This window comes from Kalmanozyma brasiliensis, assembly GCF_000497045.1.
Source record: "Kalmanozyma brasiliensis GHG001 unplaced genomic scaffold PSEUBRA_SCAF1, whole genome shotgun sequence".
Classification (NCBI taxonomy): domain Eukaryota; kingdom Fungi; phylum Basidiomycota; class Ustilaginomycetes; order Ustilaginales; genus Kalmanozyma; species Kalmanozyma brasiliensis.
The window spans coordinates 793,803-817,564 of NW_015961948.1; the positions used below are offsets into that span (position 1 = coordinate 793,803).

The 23,762-nt window shown below is 58.4% G+C and overlaps 8 protein-coding genes across 8 annotated transcripts; 3 read left to right on the forward strand and 5 right to left on the reverse strand.

The window, feature by feature from the left end:
• Positions 1–32: 32 nt before the first annotated feature.
• On the reverse strand, positions 33–1,649 carry PSEUBRA_000321 (Anthranilate synthase component I, N-terminal; the record flags this gene model as incomplete). Its single annotated transcript, XM_016435953.1, has 2 exons — positions 33–1,544; positions 1,641–1,649. 2 exons carry the CDS (start codon positions 1,647–1,649, stop codon positions 33–35), a joined length of 1,521 nt encoding a protein of 506 aa, XP_016294912.1.
• Positions 1,650–2,411: 762 nt separating this feature from the next.
• PSEUBRA_000322 (Pre-mRNA splicing factor PRP21-like protein) lies at positions 2,412–4,475 on the forward strand (the record flags this gene model as incomplete). The annotated part of the gene is made up of 1 exon (XM_016435937.1): positions 2,412–4,475. The coding sequence occupies one exon, from the start codon at positions 2,412–2,414 to the stop codon at positions 4,473–4,475; it is 2,064 nt and encodes a 687-aa protein (XP_016294913.1).
• A 2,579-nt stretch (positions 4,476–7,054) lies between these two features.
• Positions 7,055–8,674, reverse strand: PSEUBRA_000323 (Xylose isomerase-like, TIM barrel domain protein; the record flags this gene model as incomplete). The annotated part of the gene is made up of 1 exon (XM_016435954.2): positions 7,055–8,674. The coding sequence occupies one exon, from the start codon at positions 8,672–8,674 to the stop codon at positions 7,055–7,057; it is 1,620 nt and encodes a 539-aa protein (XP_016294914.2).
• Positions 8,675–10,112: 1,438 nt separating this feature from the next.
• Positions 10,113–11,303, forward strand: PSEUBRA_000324 (uncharacterized protein; the record flags this gene model as incomplete). The annotated part of the gene is made up of 1 exon (XM_016435935.1): positions 10,113–11,303. The coding sequence occupies one exon, from the start codon at positions 10,113–10,115 to the stop codon at positions 11,301–11,303; it is 1,191 nt and encodes a 396-aa protein (XP_016294915.1).
• Positions 11,304–11,553: 250 nt separating this feature from the next.
• On the reverse strand, positions 11,554–13,233 carry PSEUBRA_000325 (WD40 repeat; the record flags this gene model as incomplete). The annotated part of the gene is made up of 1 exon (XM_016435947.1): positions 11,554–13,233. The coding sequence occupies one exon, from the start codon at positions 13,231–13,233 to the stop codon at positions 11,554–11,556; it is 1,680 nt and encodes a 559-aa protein (XP_016294916.1).
• An 855-nt stretch (positions 13,234–14,088) lies between these two features.
• On the forward strand, positions 14,089–15,996 carry PSEUBRA_000326 (Class II glutamine amidotransferase domain protein; the record flags this gene model as incomplete). Its single annotated transcript, XM_016435939.1, has 1 exon — positions 14,089–15,996. One exon carries the CDS (start codon positions 14,089–14,091, stop codon positions 15,994–15,996), a length of 1,908 nt encoding a protein of 635 aa, XP_016294917.1.
• Positions 15,997–16,201: 205 nt separating this feature from the next.
• PSEUBRA_000327 (NAD(P)-binding domain protein) lies at positions 16,202–18,346 on the reverse strand (the record flags this gene model as incomplete). The annotated part of the gene is made up of 1 exon (XM_016435946.1): positions 16,202–18,346. One exon carries the CDS (start codon positions 18,344–18,346, stop codon positions 16,202–16,204), a length of 2,145 nt encoding a protein of 714 aa, XP_016294918.1.
• Positions 18,347–19,918: 1,572 nt separating this feature from the next.
• PSEUBRA_000328 (Helicase, C-terminal) lies at positions 19,919–23,270 on the reverse strand (the record flags this gene model as incomplete). Its single annotated transcript, XM_016435957.2, has 3 exons — positions 19,919–20,238; positions 20,319–20,339; positions 21,929–23,270. 3 exons carry the CDS (start codon positions 23,268–23,270, stop codon positions 19,919–19,921), a joined length of 1,683 nt encoding a protein of 560 aa, XP_016294919.2.
• Positions 23,271–23,762: the final 492 nt, after the last annotated feature.

Consider the following 23,762-nt stretch of genomic DNA (forward strand, 5'->3'; position numbering starts at 1 on the left):
CTTCGCCTTCCCCTCCCCCTTGCTGGTGGGCATCACTTCTCCTGCGCGAGATAGTACTCCTCGGCCTGAGCAATGCACCTGACGTTAGACGCAAGCTTGTTGATCGTCTCGACGTACTCGTCCTCCTCGACACTGTCGTACACGATGCCGCCGCCCGCCTGGAGATACGCATACCCATCCTTGAACGTCATGGTTCGGATGGCGATGCAGACGTCCATCTCGTTCTCTGCGAAATCGATCCTTCCCACCGCCCCGGCATAGACACCTCGCTTCTCGCCCTCGAGCTCACTCACCAGTTCGATCGCGCGGATCTTGGGTGCACCGCTCACCGTCCCTGCTGGGAAGATGGAGCGCAGGGCATCGAATCTCGACTTGCCCCCTCGTAGTTGACCCGTGATGCGACTGGTGAGGTGCATCACATGGCTGAACTTTTCCACGTTCATAAACGTTTCGACCTGCGTGGTGGCTGGATCGCAGACGCGGTTGATGTCGTTCCTCGCCAGATCCACCAACATCACATGCTCCGCCTGATCCTTCACTGACCCCGCCAGTTGGGACGCGAGGAGTCGATCCTCCTCATCATCTTTTCCGCGTTTGACAGTCCCCGCGATCGCATGAACCGCCACTTTACCCGCCTCGATCTTGCACAGCGTCTCCGGACTCGCCCCCACCAACTGCGCATCCCCACAGTCGACGTAAAACATGTACGGGCTGGGGTTCACCTGTCGTAGGTGACGGTAGCAGTTGAACGGATGAAGCGTGGTGCGTCGCGTCAAACGTTGCGAGGGCACAGCTTGGATGATGTCCCCCTTAACAATGTTGGCTCGGAGGGAGGTGACGAAGCCTTCGTAGCCAGCCTTGCCGACGTTGGAGACGGATTCTTGGCCGGTGAGGATGGGCGGTTGGACGGGCATCGGCGTGATAGGCGAAGTGAGCGTCGCGATCAACCCATCCACTTTGACCTTTGCTGCGTTGTACAGCTTCTCCACATCCCCCTCGGTCGCCTTCCCAGCAAGCGCCTCCGGCAGATGAACATGACTAACACATCGAACTGTGGAGAAAACGTGATCGAACACAATCAACGAGTCCGCCACCATGAAGACGCTCTCCGGAATCCCCAACGTGTCCTTCAGCTCGCGCCTCGTCCTCGGCTCGAAATACTGCACGCAGTCGTAGCTGATATACCCGATCGCACCGCCCGTGAACGTCGGCAGCCCCTGAATCGGGATGTACTTGTACGGAGCCAGTTCGCGCTCGATGACCACCAACGGATCCCCGGTAGCGTCAAGCCCAGGACCCGTACGAATGATCTTGAGCGGATCCGAACCGATAAAGCTGTACCGACCGATCTTTTCGCCGCCCGTGACGGATTCGAAGAGGAACGAGCGACGGGTGATGTCTGCGCCGGAAGAGAGCTTGAGGTACGCAGTGACGGGAGTGAGCAGGTCGGAGGGAAGGGAGGTGTAGACCGGGATGATGTTGCCCGATGGGTTGGGGGCGAGGAGGGCGGCTTGCACCTCTTCGAGCGAGGGCTTGAGCGCGTGCTGTTGCGTCAAAGGCATGGTCGACGAATGGAAGAGGGCAAGGGGGGTGGTTAGCAAGGCTGATGAGTAAGAACGGGAAGCGGGGAGACAGCTTACCAGAGCCATATTTGTAGCTGCTTGTGCCTGTGCGAGGCTCTGTAGGGTGGACGGACCGAGCGGAAGGAGTGCGGGTTTAGGCTCGCTAGAAGCGGTCCGAGGGCCAGAGGTGGCGATAAGAGACTCGAACGAATGAGACGAAGCCTGGCGATGAAGCTGCACCGTCGGTACGGTTCTTGCTGATGAGCTGTCGTGGGAAGCAATAAGGGTGTGCTAGGACGATAACAACCGCCGTGTGGGTAGGAGCAGTGAGGGTGCTCGCGATGGGTGCAACGTGTGATAGCGTTGACTTCGATAGTCGTCTGCGTGCTGGCACGATAGACGGGTACAGGAAAGGGGTTGTGTGGATGGTCGATAGTGGGCGGTCGGGAGTGAGAATGTGATCAAGCTCGACAACGAGGATGAGAAGAATGGACACGAGTCACTTTTTTGAACGCAACGACCGGCGGCGGGTCCAAGCTGTCCCCACTCAAAGCTGCTGCGCTGTGCTCCCTTATTTTTGATGCCCTCTTTTTGTGTCACTCTTTTTTTGGCTTTTGTGGCTTTCTCGCATTTCTTCTTGGATCACCGATAGTCGACGTGCGTTAATCAAGAGTCTGAGCCAGATCGGTCGATTTTCCTAAACCCTTTCCGACTTGCATTGCCTTTCGTTCGTCACCGACAACCTCCTCGACCGACAACCACCTTGCAGCCAAAGCAGCACGTCGATCGTCTCGTCCACGCAGCTCGAGCTTCGTCTCAGAGCAGCAACCGCGGCGTAACACGGCAACCATGGCGCCCGCACTCAACCTACCCGCGCCTGCGCATGGCACCGACAACACTCTCGCTTCCACCTCGAGCTCGAGCTCCAGGTTCGCCTCGACGGGCGGCATCATCTACCCGCCACCCGAACTGCGCAGGACGATCGATAAGGCTGCAGAGCTCATCGCGAAAAAGGATCCGGCGTTCGAGGTGACCATCAAGGCCACGGAACAGAACAATCCCAAGTTTGCCTATCTCAAAGAGGATGATGTGTACCACGCCTACTATGCTTCTCGGCGAGATGCTGTGCGACGCGGAGAAACGCTTGCGCCCGCTTCCGCTGACGATACAGCATCCAGTGGTACTGCACAAGGAGAAATGCAGGACAACGCAGTAGCAGGCCCTTCGACGCAGGCGCCCCCAGAGCCGCAACCATTCGAGTTCTCCGCCGACCTGCCCAACATCACCGCTGTCGACCTCGACATTCTCAAGCTCACCGCGCTCTTCACCGCACGCAAGGGTCGTTCGTTCGCGACCTCCCTGCTCTCGCGCGAATCCAAGTCGTATCAGTTCGAATTCCTTCGACCCTCTCACTCGCTTTTCCCTTACTTCAACCATCTCGTTGAGCAGTATCAGAAGGTCATCTCGCCCACCGCTGCCCTGCTGGATACCGTCAAACTCGGCGCATACGGCACGACGGACACCACTGCCATCTCCTCGCAGCGCACGCGATCCACGCTCGGCACCGGCAAAGGTGGCGCCCGCCCACTTCTCCTGGAACAAGCCAAATCCCGCGCCGAATGGGAAAAGTACACGCGCGAACGCCGCAAGAAACAGGACGAGGACCAAGAAAAGCAACGGCAGGCCTTCGACGAAATCGATTGGCAGGACTTTGTCGTTGTCGGCAGCGTCGAGCTCACCGAGGCGGATGGGCATCTCGATCTTCCCCCACCCCGATCGTTGCGCGAGATGGAGAGTATGACGCTGGCGCAGAAGAAGATGGCGAGTATGATCATGGTGACGGACGACGGAGAGGAAGTGGAAGAGCTGGTGATGCCGAGATCTTCACTCAGTGGGGTGGCGACTGCACCGCCACCGCCAGCGGTCGAAGAGGTCGTCGGCAAGGGAGGGACGATCAAGGTGCGTCGCGACTACGTACCGCGTGGCCTCGCGTCGCGCACCGCACCCACCACCACCAAGTGTCCCGTGTGTGGGGAGATGGTGGGTGTAGACGAGATGGCCGAGCACGTCCGGTTCGAATTGCTCAACCCAGCCTATCGCGAGCAGCGTCAGCAGTTGGAGGCGAAAAAGGCAAACCAGTCCGCGCTCCAGGCGGGAGCAGATCCCACGTTCTACCTCAAACAGCTCGCCTCCGGTCGAGCAGATGAAGACGAGGACGCCAGGCTGAAGCGCGAGGCGGAGGAAAAGAGACTGGCGAGGGAGAAGGAGAAGATCATCTGGGACGGTCACGCAAAGTCACGGCAGGCGGCAAGGGAGTTGATTGCGAAGAACAAGGGGTTGGAGGAGGAGATGCATAGGGTTTCGGGGAGACCTGTGGTGAAGTTGGCGGAGTTTGGACCGCAATTCCCGGGGATGGACGGCGATGTGGGTCAAGGAGTTGATGAGGAGGAAGGTGATGATAGGCCGATCCAGCTGCCAGCAGGGAGCACGTTGCCTGCTCGACCGGTCACGAACTCACCACCACCACAGGGCGTCAAACGTCCAGCATCAACCGAGCTGTCGCCACCTCCAGCCCCCCCGGCACCGCAGCCCTCCACCGCCCTCGCCAAGAAGACAGACGGCTCGCTACACCCCGAAAAAGCCTGGATTGAAGCACACTCCCGACCCGCGATCACACTCACTCTCGTTCTACCAAATGACGAAGGGGGCGAAAGGGAAGAGCCGTACGAAGCGGCGATCAAGTCAACGATTGCTACCATGCGTGACTACGTACATCAGGATCTGTTAGATAGCCAGGTGGCGGCGAGCAAGATCAAGATCAAGGTCAACGGAAAAGCGACGACGCTGAAGCAGACGCTGGCGCATTGGAACTTGACTGATGGGGATATGGTGACCGTCGACGTTGTGAAGTAGAAAGTTTTGATGCGGAATCGAAGTGATTTCTTTGCGAAAATCGAGTGAGGCAGAGCTAATCCAATCCTGCCTTCACGTCTCTGTTGCGTTCTGTGTCGATCTGTCCGATCATACGGTCGATCCTTTCCAGAGTGCTCATAAATAAAGTACCTGCTACTTCTCGCGTACCGTCTGTGCACATGCTGAAACAATGGAGCTGCCGCCCTTTGTTCTTCGGCTTCCAAATAAGCAAGCGCGGTTCTGCAGCAACGCGCCGGGAAATCGGCCTTTTTCGCTGAGCAGAGTTTGACAGCTCGCCCCTGCATGGAACGCACGCGGCCAGCTGGAGCCGAACAAAGGAACCTCCAACCGAGCGTGGCGGCCAGCTCAAATTACTGACCGCTGCCGCCCTTGTGCACAGCGTCGATCCCTTTGAAGACGTCGAAGGGCACGGAAAAGAGGCAGAACAGCTCGAACAGCGATCAGCGATGTGACATGCTGGGCGTCGAGGCGTGCATGCATACCAGCAGCCGCCGTCGCACCTGCCTTCGACGGGGTCCAAGCGCCTGTCGCCGGGCTGATCAGCTTCGCGTACCTCCCTGCTGTCAAAGCGCTCATCCTCAGCCTGTCGTTGGGCTCATCGCTCGACAGGATATCCAACTACCCTTTGTCGTCATCATCAGATACATTGCTCCGCCTCACTACTGTAGCTTCCAATAGAACGTCAAAGTGTCTGAATCGTCCTGCCTGACTGGACAACAGTTGCTGCACGCTCGTGTGACATATATACTTGATCCCCTTCGACGTCTGACAAACTCTTCAGCGCTTCAAACAACCTCATCATGTCAATCAGCAGCTCCAGATCTTCTTCACCGTCTCCCTCGAGCGCTAGAGACGATGATACGCTCAATCTATCTCTCACGTTCCTCTCTCTTTCGACAGGCGATTCATCCACGAATGCACCTATCGTACCTTCCACTGCCTGCTCGTCAGCCGTCAGCTCCGCCGAAGTACCGGTGAGCAAGGCTCCAGCCCCAGCGCTGAACGACAGACCCCGTGGTGGTAGGACAAAGAGCATTCGACAAGGTCTCTCTAATCTTCCAGCACCGCCTTCGCCATTCGGTACCCAGCTTGAGCCCGAGACCCGAAGCTCCATATCGCACAGCCACGATAGGACACACGACACTATACTTTCACGTCCATCCTCGCCTGCAAAAGAGATCGACAAGAACAGGTCCTCACAAGCCGACTCGGACTCAAGGTCTGAACCTTCGTCGTCAAGATCTGCATGGGAAGCGGCGAAAGATCTGGCCATCTCGTACGGCGGATCTGCGATGGCGTCAGTGTCCGAGCACAAGCTTTTGGCGGCTTACGCGGCAACATGCGGACTCTGCATCGTCGCCATTTGCCGGCCTCGCTGGGTCTTCGTCCCGATCGGCTTTCTCTACAGTCGCTTGAGCGATCCTTGGAGCTCCTATCGTAGCGTGCTTCACTCAGCCGTCATGTCGATGCACGGCATCTATCATCCTATGCTGTGACGGGTCCAGCTGGCTAGAATCCTATCTTCCATTGTTCCTTTGTTTAGCCGAGACCTGTCATATCTCTCATCATGGAACGGCAATCTACACTCTTTTTCCTGCGATTGACTGAACGCTCCTTCATCAGACCCGTTCCGCTCTGCGCCAATCTTGTTACATTCGCGAGCATTCGGGTGCAATGTGAAATGGCTGCCACAATGGCGTTCGGAGCGCTCTTTTGTTCTCAAACAAGATTGCGAGACAGATGTCGGGATCATCGTCCCGGACCTCTTCAGCTGCAGGAGGAGCACCGAGCGCTGTGCCTCGCGCCCACTCTGCTCTGATATAAGTCCCCGCTTCCAGCTTGAGCGAGTCTGATCCACCATCGTCTTCCTCATCGCTCGACTAGTGACACAGCCTAGCGATCAACGGCACCTTGAACCACAGCAGCGACGAGTCACTGCCACGCCGCACGATGTTCTGGCGAAACGATGGCGCTCGTCGCTCCGACCCCCCAACTCCACTGCCCTCCGGATCCCAACGCCCAGCCCAGCATTCACGCTCGACACCATGCAGCCAGACCTACATGCGCGCCTTATTTGACCCAGAACCGTCCGCGCACGCCTTGAGAGCCGAGAACAGAATCCCTCGTGCTTCCAAAGCGACACGCAAAAGCCGTGCTTCCCATCGCTCTTCCACAGAGCCGAGTGCAGCCGCATTCCCGCCGCACATCAATAGCCTTCAAGTGCCGCCGGCAACCCCGACGCAGGCGATCGCTTCCACATGGGATTCGGTTTCGCAACTCGCAGTGTCTTGCGAGTACCACGCATTCGCAGGCTTAGCCCTAGTGGGCTTGGGAAAATCGGCAAAGGGCCTGGCGAGGGTCGGATTGGTGCTAGTGCTTGTGTCCAATCCGAGATTGGTGTATCGGACAATGGATGCGTGGTGGACCGTCCTGAAACATCCGTGGAAATGGTCTCGTCATGTGGGCTACACCTTCATCCTCTGGTGATTCATTTGGTCATAAGCTCGGGCCTTCACGACGAGCTCTTGATTGGCTGATGAGGCTCATATTGAGGGCGATCAATCGTCCGAACTCAAGTCGCTGTCCTCCTCCTCCTCCTTCTTCGCTTTCTTCTTCGGAATCGACTTCTTATCACCACTCTTCTTCTTCGTAGCGTGCAGCTTTTCCGCCTCCTCAACCACTCGATCTGCTTTAGTCAGCCACTCCTCCGCTTCTTTCCACTCTCCCCACTTGGTCCCCCTCAACGCATGCAGCGCCTGAATCTGGTAGCTCCACACCTCGTGCATCTTCTTCGTCCCCTCCTTGGCCGGGTACGCGGCTACTGCATTCCCCAGCGCTGGCGTCTCCAAAATCAGCGGAGTGCCGTTCCACCTCTCGTCATTGACCACGTTCCAGAACCCACCGATGCCAATGTGTCCCCTGCCAATGTTGGCGTGGCGGTCGCGTCTGCAGGCGAGGGGGAACTTGGAGTCGTTCAGGTGGAGCGCGCGGACGGTCTCCCAGCCGATCGTCGTGTCGATGAGCTCGGTGAAAGCAGCGTACGCGGCTGGATTGGTGATGTCGTAGCCTGCGGCGAACGCGTGGCACGTATCAATGCACACGCCCACTCGTGCTTTGTCCTTGACGCCGGCGATGATCGCCGCGAGATCGTACAGCGACGACCCGAGAATGGTATCGTTCTTCGATCCGGCCATATTCTCGACGAGAATAACCACGGAAGACGTCAGCGCATGGGCGCTATTAATGTAGGAAGCGACGAGGGCGCACGCGTCCGCTTTTGCTGCGCGGACGTCCCCACGTGGTCCGTCGACGGGCGCCAGCTCCTCAGTGGCAGACGCAGCGGTCATCGAGCCAGGGTGAAAGTTGAACAGCCGCACACCGAGCTTCTCACACCGCTGCAGGTCGTCGATGAACGCCTCGAACGATTTGTCCCGCTTCGACTCGTCTGGGTTGGCCAGGTTGACCAGGTAGCATCCGTGTGGCACAACGTAGCCACAGTCTTCCACCTTCCGTGCCCCATCCTCCTTCTTGAGCGTCGATGCGGGAGGCATGAAGCCGTGCTGGGCAACTCGATGCTTGAATTCCTCGATCGAGGTGTCGGGTATGGGATTCGACGCCCACTGCATCTTGGGTCGGACGAAACACGAGAATGCATTGCCGCCGATCCTGAGCGCGTTGAGGGGTGCATTCTCGACTCCGCCTGCCGAGCTGATGTGTGCGCCGATGAATAGGCCGCTTCCTCTTCTATCTGGGCGTTGATGATTGCCATCGCGGAGAATCAGGTGGGGTGACGGTCGCGGAGGGAAGTTCTCGCCTTCTTCCTCCGCCTCCTTTTTGGTTCTGCGCTTCTTGGCTGCAGCAGGCTTGATGTCAGGCATAGACGAGTCGATGCTCTCGGTCTTGACTGGCTCTCCAATCGCCTCCGTCTTAACCCTTTGCTTCCCCCGAGATCCTTGAGAAGTGATGTCCAAAGCAGAGGCCGTGTCGTCAACCGGCTCTGCCTTGACGCGAGTGCGTTTGGGTTTAGGCGATATTGAACTCGTCGTTGGCTCCACCGCATCTGACGTGGATGCCAGTATTTGCGAAGCCGTCGATATCGATCTTCGACTGCTCCTTCTCAGTGTTGTCGAGGCGATCGAGTCGACGGCCGGCGCAAGAGTCTTGGATGTAGGCGGCATGTTGAAGTTGACCGGATAGCGTTATGGCAGGAGGTAGCACTGGTGGAAGGTAAAGCTTCCTTCCGCCGGCTTGCTTTCGGCAACCTAAGCAAGAACGAAGGCGAGCGGCTCAGAGTGGAGGTTAGCCGGCCTTTTTTTGGAAAGGGAGACGGGTTGGACAAACCTCAATCTAACAAGCGCACCGATTTGGCCTGCCGAAGAGCCTCATCTGAGAAGCCGGGCGACCAGATCGGGGCGTTCGCACCGGTATGCTTCAGCGTCGGAGAAGAGGGATTTCCAGCCCGACCCATCCCTATTGTGGATGCTCAATGCACGGAGAGAAGCCATCCACGAACATGTGCCAAGCACCGGACGCGGAGTTTGTATCCCACCCAGCAGCTGGTTCCTTAGGCTCGTGTTGATTATTTTCTTGCCAAGCCGTTGTGCCAAGACAAAGGCCAAGACCCAGCCAAATGCGAGAGAACAAGCCTCTCGCTCCAGCCCGGAGGAATTTCATCTTGTCTGCCATTGTCAAACAGTGCCAAGCCATCGCCTCGTGAGCTGCTGGTCTGTTTTGCCAAGATCGCGAGGAGGAATATGGAATCGATTGACTCGGTCGTGCCTGTCTCCCAAGGCTACACAGTAGGCCTTGTCTTGCGGCACAGCGCCAAGTCGACGATCACATCGAAAGCAAGCCTTCGGGCCGAGGCTGGGCAGCCTTTGAGGGTCGTAACGCCGCAGGCTGACTTCGCGGGCGGCAAGGTAGAACGACGGGCTCGTCAAAGACCTCGTGGGGAGTGAACGATGTCAAGAGCGGTAATTGACCGCATCAGCTTGCAACAGACACTTTACAGTTCGGAGGTCCATGCCAAGCCTTGTCAATGCATCGGCGTGCTGCGCTAACGGATGCCAACGCCCCCCTCCTCTACGACCTCTTCGATCCCGAGAGACCCTTCTCAACGCCACGCTGTCGCAACCCTCGCACCCTGTCGATCCAGTGGCAAGCCATTGATGCATCTGCCCTATCAGTGCGGAGAATCTTCCAACACATCATCGCGCATTGTCCATCGTTTCCGGAGAACCAGCCACCGAACGATCTTGCCGAAGCGCACGCGGCGCTAGGAATGTGTCTTCCCTGTCCGCGATTGAAGGTTCGGATCTTGGCGTCCTCAAGGTTCGATCTCAAGCGAGCGTGGCGGATGTCTGTGCCGCCTCGTGTGTTGTTTGCTAAGCTTGGCATGTCCCGACACAGCCTTGACGACCTAAGCGACCTTTTGGACCTTCTGACCCCTGGGGACCGATCCTGACCTGTGCATGCGGAAAGAGTATATGATCCCTCGTCGATCTTCTACGCTCCGCGACGAATCTACCACCTCTTCTTCTTTCACCTCCCGGCCCTTCTCCTTCGTATACCATCTCAAACACCTTCGAGACCACCGAAGGAACTCACAACATCATCATGACCAAGATCGCCCTCTCTCTGGCGCTTGTGTCGGCCGTCCTGGCCGGCAGCGTCTCCGCTCAGTCGCCCAGCGGCACTCGCGGCAGCGGTCCTGACCCGCGTGCGACCACCGACTTGAACCGCAACCAGCCCACCAAGTCGTGGACGCAATGGCAGCCCAAAGCCACCTATCCCTTCTCGCAGCTTCCTGACCAGTACATGGGTGCTAACCGCATCCCTGCAGGTGAAGGTGGTGTTCCCGGTGGCGAGCCGCAATCTGGCTACAACACCTGCGCCCGAAACACCTGGAACCAGGACTCCAGGTGCCAGACGGCGTGGATCAACTCGCTGGAAGACTTCTGTATCTGGGGTCCTGCCGAGTTCGGTACTGTTGGTGAAAAGGAGCGATCAGGTGTTGCCTACTGCACAAGCGACCGACACGGCACGCGTCTCATCCCTGATGGATCGATTCAGGGTGCTCACTTTGTCCGCACTCGCGACTACGTCCAGGTGACCGGTGTCGGCGACTTCACCACCATCCTCATCCCCGATGGTGACGATGGAGGAGAGTTCGACCCTCACGGAGCTGACGATCTCGGCAACCCCATCGGTGGTATCCTCTACACCACCGCCAACCCGGCCACCAACGGCGAACCGTACTTCGTCTCGGAGTGGACCAACTTTATGTCGTACAACCAGTTCTGCATGCGCGCATGTTGGGGCGAGCGCGCGGCGGCACAGTGCGAGCACATCTACGACGTCATGGGTTGTCGCTGGAACCTTCCTGCCAACTACGATCCGGATGTGTTCGAGACGTGCGAGGGCGAGATCGCGCAGCTGCAGGGTATCTATGGTAGCTCGACGTTCCGACAGGGAGATCCCGTTACGCCATCTGCCCACCCGGCACCGGCTTCCAGCCAGTGCTCGACGGTGAGGAGCATCAGCCACGGCCTGCTGCTCGCTGGTCAGTCGCAGAGCTCCTCCACCTCGAGCGCGTCGTCGAGCACCAGCACCAGCGCGGTCTCGTCGGCCGCGGCATCGTCCATGTCGCGTGTCACCGGCGGCTCTTCTGCCCCAGCTGCGACCGGAAGCACCGGCAGCAGCGGAAGCACCTCCCAGAACAACGCCGCTAGCAGCGCCACCTCCATGACCGTCTCCTTCACGCTCGCTGGTCTCTTCGCCATCGGCGCCGCCGCTTTCGTCCTCTAAGTGTTCGAAGGAATTTGCTCCATCTCAGTGGACCGACCCCACTCGCATCCAATTCGTTGTTTAGCCTTCTCGCATGGACACTCTGTCTTTTTCCCTCTCAATGATCACTTGCATACACGCCTGCCTTGATCCGTGTGTGTGATCGCCCCGTGATAATGTGAATGTGATGAACGAAACGTGATGGTGTAAGTGTGGTATCGTGATTGATGACATGGCCGTGTGGTTGCGATGGGCGAAAACTGTGAACGACCTACTCGCTGGCAGCGACCTGACTCGACAGCCTATCCTGTATAAGTCTCGACCACATCTCATCATTAATCGCCTTAGCCTGTTGCAGCTGTGTTCGCAGCAGCTTGTTCTCGCGGTTCAACCTCTCCGCCTCATTCAGCGCTTGCGCGTTTACCGTTGACGCGCTCGTTGCTCCCGCCGCTGGCGTTGAGCCCACGTTCCTCCCCAGCAGCTCATCCGATACCAGAGCACTATCCCACTCCGGATCGATGAATTCGTCTACACTCTCGTCGTCAAACAGCGCCGTTGCCCCGCCACCGATCCGCGTCAAGTAGGGTGTAGCCAATCGATGTTCTTCCGCGCTCAACACCTGTCGGCCGAAGTTGGCGACGGGCCGCACGGGGATGTTGCCCCCTGCGCCGCTTCCGGCACTAGACGTCTCCCAATGCCCCAACAGATCCCTCGGCTTGGGCAGCACCATGAGGTTCGTCACCGCATTCTTGCCCGTGATCGCGCTCGCCTTTGCGTTGCCTAGCAGCGAGACGGTGCGGAGAATCTGAGAGTTGGACACGTCGATGACGTAGAGGTTGCCAGCCAGACTGCCGACCAGGAGGGCCGTCGAGTTGAGAGAGAGACACATCGAAGAGATGGGTTCGCGGATGATAATGATGCTCGACCCTGCTTTTGCGGCCTCGGTGGAGATGCGTTCTGTTGTTGGACCCGCGGAAGAGCCGAATCCGTGCGCTTCGACGGACGCTGCTCCCCGAAGTCCTTCTGACACAAAGTCAAATTGCGTCCCTGTCGTGGACGTCTTTGTCTCGACTAGCCTGCTCGACGCATCTCGCTTGCGGAAGAGGTCGATACGGTAGACCAGGTTGTGCGAGGAAGATGGCGAAGTGGCAGCAAGAAAGAAGCGCTCGGTGCAGTCGAGTGCGACCCTGTGGATGGGCTGTTCGAATACGAAGCTGCTCAGCAAACTCCTTGTGCGAAGATCCCACAGCTTAACACTGGCGTCGGTCGAGCTGGAGAGAATGGTGGTCTGATGCGGGAAGCGACCGCTGGAGATGTGCAGGTCGGTGATGGCGAGGTTGTGGTCGGCGAGGGTGCAGTAGGGCGTGGGGTTGTGTTCGGAGCTGGTGATGGAGGAGCTGGTCTGGTCGTGTGGGGCGAGGAGACCGGCTAGACTCCACACGAGGATGCGGGCGTCCTCGGAGCCTGTCACGAGAGCTGCACCGTCGGAAGTCCACTTGAGCACGGTGACGGAGCGGTAGTGTGCGTCGAATGATGCGACGAGGTCTCCCGTTGCAATCTGCCAGAGAAAGATGCGGCCGTCGTAGGAGCCACCTGCGACCAGCTCGCCATTTGGTGAACTAGCAATGCAAGAAAGCTTGGATGGCAAGATGATACGTTGCAAAGGGTGATCTCGCTGCCATGAAAAGACGTTGAGTGTGGCCTTGTTGTTTTCAAGCTGGAAGACGAGGCCGCCGGTGCCTGAGATGGCTGGATTGGGTGATGTGGGGATGGCGCTGACGGAATGGGGAGCCGGATCGGAGACGCCCTTGAACGTGGAGAGAGCCGAGGTAGACGATGGAGCGGCAACCGTGGTGAGACCCATGGAACCGACCAAGGAGGAGGAGGATGCGGTCGAGTAGAGGAGGCACTCCGTCGCAAACAGCGACGAGGATGATGACGAAGATGCCATCTTTCGGCGTGAAATCAGCTGCTTTGCTAGAGGCAGCAGTGAAACGACGAAGCTGTGATGTCCGTGAGAGGGTCCGTGTCGTTGATGGTCTTCTGCAACCAGCAAGGCTGAAGGAAGTGCGGAGCTGTTCTGGCTGTTCCGCTCAAAACCTCGAAGCCGCTCCTCGTCAAGAAGAAATTCTTGGTGGAGAGCCTCGGGTCTCGGTGAAATCGAATGGCCAGATCGGGGCAAGAGTTCGCGATTAGCGATGAGCTTCTTGGATCCCGGCCTGCTTGCCGACGAGAGATTCGATGACTCGCTCTAAATTCAGGATTTTCGCCAAGACTGCGCTCTGCTGCCGGTGAATCTGATGAACAGGAAAGTGAGAAATTGATAGGCAGCCAAGGCTCCAAGATAACGGCGAGGCGAGGCCCTGAGTTGAGAAGAAAAGGAAGAAATTGAAAGTCGGAAGGCGAGCGAAGGAAAATAGGCTTGCACACTTCTGGTTGGTTGGTTGGTGAGTCAACGGAGGCGGAGAGTGAGAAGATCTCGCCACTGTTTCTCATGCAAAGCAGCAGCAGGCAGCAGCAAGGGCAGCGCGCAGTGACCAACCCTAACGAGGGCGTGTGACAGCTGATTGATCTGCCCAAACTCGAGCTGGACCAAGGCGAGTCACACACCGTCGGAAGATCCGTTGTCCACGTCAACCTCTGTTTCAATCACACTCCATCTTCCCACCGACAACCATTATCCTTCCCACGCCCAAACGCACACTCCATCGGATCACCCTCGTCAGCGCCACATCCGAACAAGCAAGTCGCAGCAAGTCTACCACAGCATAGGACAGGCACTTCTCTCTCTGGCTCGATCTTAAATATGTGCGGTATTCTGGGCTGCATTCACCACCCGGACGCTCCGGCGTATCGCAGCAAGATGCTTAACATGTCGCGCTGCATCCGACACCGTGGTCCCGATTGGTCGGGCTGCGTCGTGACCCAAGAAGAAGGCTCTAAAGGCTCGATCCTCTGCCACGAGCGTCTCGCCATCGTCGGCATCTCGACCGGTGCTCAGCCACTCGTCTCCACCGACGGCAAGCTCGTCCTCGCCGTCAACGGTGAGATTTACAACCACCGTCACCTCCGAAAGGGTCTCAAGGACCAGAGCGCCGAGTTCAAGACCGAGTCCGATTGCGAGGTCATCCTCCACCTCTACCGCGAGCACGGCACCGACTTCGTCAAGATGCTCGACGGCATGTTCTCCTTCATCCTCCTTGACACGACCACCACACCGCACCGCGTCATCGCCGCTCGTGATCCCATCGGTATCACGACCCTCTACCAGGGCGCTTCGTACAAGTACCCGGGCGCCATCTACTTCAGCTCGGAACTCAAGGCGATCCACGAAGAGTGCGATCGCATTCGCTCCTTCCCGCCCGGTCACTTCTACGACTCGTCTCTCCCCGAGGGTCAGGAGACGGTGAGATACTACACACCCAACTGGATCGAGGGTGATGCTGACGGAGCCGAGATCCCGTCCACGCCCACGGACCTCAAGGCGATCCGCGAGGCGCTCGAGAAGGCCGTTCGCAAGCGACTCATGTCCGAAGTTCCCTACGGTGTGCTTCTGTCGGGTGGTCTCGACTCGTCTCTGATCGCCGCGATCGCCGCTCGCGAGACTGACAAAATGGCTGACCTGCAACGCAAGCAGTGGGAAGAACGACAGGCCCGTCGTGCTCGGGGTCTCACCACTCCCGCCGTCGAGACCGATGGCGCCAAGCTCCCCGTCGGACTCGACGAGGATGCCGAGAACGAGGTCGAGAACCTGGCTGCCTGGCCCCGCCTTCACTCGTTCTCCATCGGTCTGCCCGGCTCGCCCGATCTGCTCGCAGCCCGCAAGGCCGCCCAGTTCCTCGGAACCGTTCACCACGAATACACCTTCACCGTCCAGGAAGGCCTCGACGCCATCGCGGACGTCATCTTCCACCTTGAGACGTACGACGTCACCACGGTGCGCGCTTCGACGCCCATGTACCTGCTTTCGCGCAAGATCAAGGCGATGGGCGTCAAGATGGTGCTCTCCGGTGAAGGATCGGATGAGATCTTTGGTGGATACCTCTACTTCCATGCTGCACCGGACAAGGTTGCGTTCCACCAGGAGCTCGTTCGACGTGTCAAGAACCTGCATACCGCCGACTGCCTTCGTGCTAACAAGAGCACCATGGCGTGGGGGCTCGAGGCGCGCGTTCCGTTCTTGGACAAGAAGTTCCTCGATGTGGCCATGAACACGGATCCTAGCGATAAGATGTTCTCCAAGGGATCGTTGCAGGAGGTGGACAGCGATGGACGACCGAGGATGGAGAAGTACATCTTGCGCAAGGCATTCGATGTGATCCCGGACGACATTGAGGCTGGCGGCGACGGAAGTGGTAGCAAGCTCGCGCAGGGTGCGCCACGCAAGCCGTACCTGCCGGAAGACATCCTCTGGCGTCAAAAGGAGCAGTTCTCGGACGGCGTCGGTTACTCCTGGATCGACGGCATCAAGGATCATGCCGAAAAGACCGTGTCGGACCAAAAGTTCCAGGAGCGCGCAAAGAGGTATTCCCTCGACACGCCCGATACCAAGGAGGCGTACATGATCCGCGAGATCTTCGAGAGCTGGTTCCCCTCGGATGCGGCCGCGAGCACCGCGGTGCGCTGGATTCCCAGGGCCGATTGGGGTTGCGCCGCTGATCCTTCGGGTCGCGCGGTCAAGATCCACGAGTCGGCTTACTCTGCTGACGAGTAAAAGCGCTGCATACATACAGTACGCCAAAGTGTTCTCATTTCTCAATCTCAGATCATATCCTCTCATTTGTTACACGAGTGTGCTCGTGATGCTTTTCGAGCTTGTCCTGTCTGTGCGTCGACGCCGTTGTTCACATCCGCTCGACCGCTCTCACACGAATGCATGAAAAGAACGTCAAAATTGAACCCGAACACAGATCTACAGCTCACTGCCCCTCCTCACGCCTCGCACTCTCCCCAAGAGCAACCCAACTGGTCCCCAAGCCCTCCTCGTTCTCGCTCCCATACGCACTTCCTCCTACCGCGGGGGACTCGCCGCCACTGCTCGCGCCACTCGTCCCCATCCACGGGTCGCGCGGCATAGCTGTCGCTCGACCAGTCTCCAGGCTCGGCGTAGACGCGCTCAGATCCTGACTGGCGTGCATGGCTCTCCCACCAAAGTAGGGCGAGTGGGTGGTGGATCGTCCACTTTCCTCTTCGACGACCTCGTCGTTGTCCCCGTATGCCGAGCTGGGGACGCTAGATGGAATGCCGGATGCACCGGATGACCGCTCGCTCTCTGGCAGACTGGCAGCGTCCTCCTCGCGGATCTCATATCCCAGTGGGCTGGGGCGTTTGATCGATGCGCGCGAGTGGGTAGCAGACGCGGGTCCCGGTCCAGGTCCCACCGCAGGCCGCTGCCCTCCTGTGGGTCCACGAGCGTCCGATGGCCGGCCCCAGTTCCACGGCAGGTAGGCGTGCTCAGCGCGACCTATCAGGCCCGCCCTGCGCAACGACAGCTGGCGACGCAAAGCCAGGGCGAAATCGACAAAGCTCGTAGGAACGATGGTGAGCAGCACCTGGCTGAATGTGAGCCAGTATGAGGAAAGCGGATACGTGCTCACGGTGTGGCTGGGCGGCAGACGGCGTTTCGTGCTCAGCAGAAGGGAAGAGACCTTGTTGAGTACGGGCGCGGAGGTAGGCGATCGGTGGTGCCACAAGGAGCCCTGGGAGGACGAGGGCGAGCGACCAAAGGTGGGTCGCGAGGGCGACTGCGATGGAGAACTGGTGGTCGTCTCGTTGGCAGTGGTTGCGGTGCCAGACTCGCCCAGGACAGAACCAGAGTTGACCTCGACCATCGTGATGCGCACATCTCGCTGCTTGAGCGTGGAGCGCGAAGTGGAGGCTCGACGTGAGGTCGAGCTGGGGGATCCGAAAGAGAGCTTGCTGTTGCCAGCCGTCTTGGAGTACAGCGAATCCTCCTCGCACTCGCGTCGAAGCGATTGCACGCCAGCAGCGACGCTCTGCGCGATGACCGAGTACATGGCCTGACGGGGCAAGGCTGTACGGGAAGCAGGGCTGGAGATAAGCGTGACCACGGTGGCCGGCTCCATCTCGGCCGTGTCCTCGGCGCGATTGGGCAGCGCCCTGAGCATCGGGATCAGAGCACCGAGAGCGCAGAGACTGGCCACGACGTGGCGTTCGAGAAGCTCGGACGAGGGCGACGGTGCCAGCTTCGTGATAGGCACGCCCAGCGACGACACCGAAGCCGAGACGGACATGCTGCGGGAGAGGCTCGCATCGTCTTCGGGAGCAACGAAGCTGAGCGCATTCACCACACCAGCAATACTGATATTCTCGCCTGGTCGTGCATAGGGGTCTCCAGCACTGGTGAGGGGGTAGCGCAGACTGAGAGCAGCCGAAAGCGCCCTCACAAAGGGTTGCAAGGAGCTCGATGGGTCATCGACGTCGAAGATGAGCGCCTTGACGTAGCCTCGAGAGCTTGGAGGGATGAGATTCTCGAATTGGGCCAGAGCGGCCGAGGATGATACCGATGCGAGCACCACGAAGCCTTGGCCGGAGAAGTGGAGAGCGAGAGACCGACCCAGCGGCGTGTCGGCTCCGAGGACGATGACGGCCTCTCTGCGAATACCGTTCTTGAGCCGGACCTGACGTGTGCGCCCTCGACCGACAAATTGCTTCTTGCCGAGGTAGGGCAGCGAGATATAGCCGGCTTGATAAGCATAGCTGGTTCCCAGTCCGACGAGGAGCAGACTGCCAGTCACACCGATAGCAGTGCGATGCCTGTGCGTCCAAGCTTGCATGAGCTGCAGATTGGTCGGAGGAGGCGGCGGCGGTACGTATAGCGGCGGTGCGGGAACGGGCGAGACGAGCTCGGTCACCTTTTCGGCAAAGCTGTCCAGAGTAGGAAGCGACGACAAACAGGGCATGGGCGGACCATACTTGTTGAGCTGCTCGTACAGGATCTGGTAGTATTCTTGCACCGAGACGGACACTTGGTGAGGCAAGTCCTGTAGCTCGCGGGGGAGGTTGTTCTCGATGAAGTTTTCGAGGTCGGCGAGGGACGGCATGATGGCGGTGATGCGGCTAGCAATGTTGCGTAATCAAGCGCGTTAGACGGTTGCGAAGCAAAGGTGCTAGCAGATATGCCGATGGCCTGTCGTCGAGGCTGGGCGAAGTGACGTTACGGCTCACCGGCCTCGCAGCGAAAAGAAAGCGAGCGGCTGGAGATGAATGTCGCGATGCACCTTGCTGTCGAGCAGGTTGCTGCTACGAACGAAAATGTTGGATGGCTACAGTCCGATGCGTACGACGAGGGAAACGTTCTCCTCTACAGCAATGTCAGTGATGAGGAGACCACTCCGACGTTCGTAAGGTGATGCCAACTAGGACACTCGCGTGCAGGGTGATGGTGGAGATAGGGATGGCTGAGCTCAGCGGACCACATGGAGGGGAGATCCGAGCTTACTGGTGGGTCCAGTTCAGATAGTGGAGGCAAGGGAGGGTGAGACTACTGTGGTCCTGAGTGAAAGCAAACCGCGCCAAAGTAAGGTGGTCAGGCGAGCCGCGCAAGAGAGTCGAGGACCGGCCGGGCGGATGAACAGTCTTCAAAAAAAGTGCTCAGATCATTCAGGGTCCTGGCTGCAGCTCACTGCAGCAACACTTTTTTTTTCGGAGTTGACAGGCGTGATACGAGAGCGAGCCCTATCAGCCCGCTGGCGTGACCGTGTGGTGGGTCGTGGACAGTGCTCAGCTCCTCTGTCCGAATCTTGGTCTTAGAGCGCAATCTGTTCAAGCGCGCGAGCCCCATGCGCATCATCTCTGCGGTGCTGCAGAGGCGCTTGTCTGTGGGCCTGCCTACAGTTGCGACTGAGCCATGCGAGCGGGTGAGATAAGAAGAGCAGCTCGTCGCACCCTTCCTTCCTTCTTCCCTCAAGCAATTGCACCCCTCGCAAGCAAAGTACCTGCGCAAGGCAGCGTTCAACCGCAAGTCCCTCGACCTCCATCCGAGGGAGGTCTTCCCTTCTATATCGCTTTTCTCTGGACTAAGGCGAGTTGGTCAGCTACGATGCGCGCTATGCGTCTGACCACCTTTTGCGAATCTGATCCACTTTGATCAGCGAATGCCCAAATGACGAAGGCGCAAGCTCCTCCTACACGATGAAAGTCTTCAAGACCTGCAGCAGGTACCTGTCCCACGACAGGGACAAACCCTGTTTCTGAGGAAGGCCTCCCTTTTACTCTTCAGCGCGCCCGTCTCTCCTGCTCCCCGACAGACGAGCGGAGCAAGTGACGTCTTTCTCGCGTTGCCCCCGGGGCCCGTCATGCAAGTCAAACCACATCATATCTTGTGTGTGTTTGTGAGGTATGCCTTCTCAATAGGATTGAGCTTCACACTGATTCGCACGGACTGAGCCACGGCCGTCGCAGGGACTCTATCGAATGGACATGATGTGGTATGAACAATGACTTGACTAGCCGAGAAGACATTACAGGGAATCATATACAAGGCGGGAAGGGGGACATGTGATTGATGTCAGATGGACGAGCGAGCTCTTATCTGACAGCTTTTGGTTTTGAGGAAGAGCAATAGGCTCAACGATAGCTTGCTTGCTTGGAAGAGAAGCGAGACGATGGAGCGATTACCACCTGGAGTTGCCGCCGACGCTGTACGAGTTGGCGCCGGTGCGTCCTCCACCGCCGAAGCCACCACGGCCGCGACCACGGCCTCGGCCACGGAAACCACGTCCACCGCCACCTCCACCACCGAAGCGACCCATCTCCTCAATCTCACGAGGGATCTCCTGGTTGGCCTCGCGAAGAATGCCGATCAGCTCACGAGCCGACTTGGAGTTCTCAGGGGTGAAGTAGGTGTAGGCGGTACCAGTGCGGCCAGCACGACCAGTACGGCCGATCTGGTGGACGTAGTCCTCGGTGTTGGTGGGGAAGTCGTAGTTGATGACTGTGAGGTGCAAAGAAGAGCGCGAGCGGGTCAGCAACGTACAAGGGGGTCTACGAGCAGGGGTGCGAACTTGAACTTACCATAGGAAATGTCCTTGACATCTACGGGCGACGAAAGGCGGTTGCGTCGGGAGCAGATGTTAGTAGCAGAGAAAGGATCGCGCCGGGTTGCAAAAGTAGAAACGATCGCGGATGTTCGAGAGCGGCATCGTTTCAGAGCAATCGAGAGAGTCGAGCCAGACAGGAAAGATAGGTTGTTAACGACGTTCGCATTGCAAAGAATGGAACGCAAACGTCGTGTAGACAACATGATGGAAGAAGAACAAAGTAGAGATGACAAGTGCATCCGAAAGTTAGTAATCGAGCCTGACAAGACGGAGACGGATGTTACCATAGAGACAGGGTGTCCCCAAACCCCTAGAATCGCACAGCATCCTAGGTTGGCCTGGCAAGAGACAATGCTCGGTCATGCCAAGCCAACACGATTGGAAACAGCTTGCGCAACAGAACAATCCGAGGAGCCTGGTGACTCCGACAACCAACGCTGCTGTCAATGACAGCGGCGACTGGTGTCATAGGTTGCACTGCTGCGTCGACGTGCGGATCCTTCCATCTTTCCCAAAAACAGTCAAACATCCAACAGCCGTCTCGCACAAGGCAAATGACAGTGTGGACCGCGCACCCAACATCCGTTTTGCATACGGACACCTTGCCCACGTCAGGGCAAATGTCCTTCCTTGACCAAAAGAGAAGCTTCATCGTACTCGCGGCGACGTCGTAGAACCGCATGCATGGACTGCATCTACTGCGCCGCGAGAGCGCACTTGGCGCACGACATCGAGACATCACCAAAACTGCTGCGTCTGCGGCAGTACTCTCGTCGTGCTCGTCCGGTAACCGAGTAGCTGGCATCTTGGTTTTCTGCGGGGGCAGAGCGCCAGATGGAGCAGCCGAAACGGGGAGGAACGAGCCTGACTTGCCGCCGCAGACGCAGACGGACTAGCCTGGAACGGAACCACATCTTCTGCTACCTGACTTGCTGCAAGCAAACGGGAAAAGGGAGATGCAGTCCGTCGTCCTCCGAAAGAATGCAAAGCGGGCACCGTCACACATGTTTCCAACAACGTCCCAGGGACGTCCGCGGAGATGTGACTGTGCGGTAAGACGGACGAGTGCGTGGAGCGCCCGTCACGACCGCTTTGCTAGAGGAAGAGCCTTGCTGAGAGTGAATGGTATCGCGAAGTCTTGACGATGAAACTGGGCTTCTCTTGAGGGCTAGTTGAAGAAAGACGGAACGCGTAGATCGGCATGCAATCAAGAAAGACAAGGACACACAGCTACGCAGGCTCCACTGATCAGGAGTCCACGAGGCAGAGCCCAGGTTTACCTCTTTGGCAAGACATGCGACGCTTTTGAGCGTCGTGACATGCCGATACTGCTGCTGGTTGGGGTCTGTTGAGGAGCGCTGCAATGAGGAGGAGAAAGAGATGGTCGTGCAGAAAGGTGGCGCAATTGTCGCGATCGCGCGCGCACATTTCCAGGTCTCGCAGAGACCACCAATTCATCTCGCACAAAGCGCGGATCGAAGATGAGAGGGACAGGGGAAAGAGCGGAGAGAGGCGATGGAACGCGGACATTGGAACGGGGGAACAGGGAAAGGAGAGGGGAGGATTAAGGGGATTACAACTTACCGAGACCTCGAGATGCGACAGCGGTGGCAACCATGATGGGGCTGCGGCCGGACTTGAACTCGGCCAAGACCCAGTCACGCTCCTGCTGCTGCTTGTCACCGTGGATGGCAAGCGAGGGCCAGCCGTCCTGGCGGAGGAACTTGGTCAGGTCGTCGGCGACACGCTTGGTGCTGGTGAAGATGATGACCTTGCCGTTTTCAGCCGAGATGGTTTCGAGGTGGCCAATGAGCTTGCCCCTCTTTTCGAACTCGGTGCAGACCTCGATGATCTGCTTGACGTTGTGGTTAGCAGCGAGCTCGGTGGAGCCAATGTTAACCTGCGCAAAGTTGTTGAGGAAGTCACTGGCGAGACGCTGCACCTCCTTGGGCCAGGTGGCCGAGAACATGAGCGTCTGTCGGTCAGGACGGATCTGCTGTAGGATCTTGCGGATCTGGGGCTCGAAACCCATGTCGAGCATGCGGTCGGCCTCGTCCATGACGAGGTAGGTGACGCGGCGGAGGTTGGTCTTGCCGGCGTCGACCATGTCGATGAGACGACCAGGGGTGGCGATGCAGATCTCGGCACCACGCTGGAGGTCACGGATTTGAGGGCCCTTGGGCACACCACCGTAGACGGCGGTGGTGCGGAGGCGGCTGGAACCACCGAAGCGGTTGCACTCGACCTGAATCTGGTTGGCCAGCTCACGAGTGGGAGCGAGGATGAGGGCGATGGGGCCATCACCGGGCTTGAGAAGAGGCTGGGCGTTGATGTGAACCATGGCGGGCAGAGCAAAACCAATGGTCTTGCCGGAACCGGTCTCGGCGATAGCGACGAGGTCACGACCGCTAAGAGCCATGGGCCACGCCTGAGCCTGAATGGAAGAAGGCTCAGCAAAGCCCATCTTCTTGATCTCAGAGAGGATGTAGTCGGGGAAGCCAGCCTCGTCGAAGGAGGTGACGGGCTTGGGCACGTTCTGACCCTGGATGGTCATCTGCTTGGTGGCGCGGAACTGGGCGACTTCGGCGTCGCTGCGCTGAGTGACGCGCGGGTCCTCGACGTAGAAGTTCTTCTCGAAGTTGACCAGGTCAACCGAGTTCCAGTCGACGGCGCCGAGGTTGCTGCCGAGGTTGCTCATGCGGTCACCGCTGCCGCCGTAGCCACCTCCGTAGCCACCATCGTATCCGCCGCCGCCGCCGTAACCGCCACCACCGTTACCGTAGGAGCTGCCTCCGCCGTAGGAGGAGCCACCACCGTAGCTGCCACCGCCGTTGCCATAGCTGCTTGATCCGCCGCCGTAGCCACCACGACCACCGCCGTAGGAGCCGCCGCGACCAGAGCCACCGCTGTATCCGCCGTAAGACATTGTTTGAGGAGCTCGAGTTGCGAGAGGTAAGGAAGAAAGAAAATGTGAATGCTACTCGCTGTGTCGAAGAGCGACGTTGTTGATGTGGGAGAGAAGAAAGGTTGGATGGTTGCGGACTAGGCTAGATGACACGCACACACATCCGCAACTCGCCGCACTGCTCAGCCACCGTGACTGGCTAAAAGTGTATGCTCTCGAAAAAAGTCGAGGGCAAAAAAATGTCAAGGGATGCTCCAGCGAAATTTTCATTTTAGACGCAGGGTGCTGAGCAGCGCAGAGTTCCCAGCTCGTTCAGCGCTGTCATCGATTTTTGAAAGTCGACACTGCTCCAGTGCTGTGAGAATTTGAAGCGAGATTGCACCGAGTTCGAAATTTTGGTGGAGCAATGGCGGCCTAGTCGTCTCGTACGAGAATAAGCTCATTGTTTCAGACCTACGGCGTAACAGTTTCGCACCCACCGCAATATTCGCTCTCTGCCCGTCGAAGATTTGG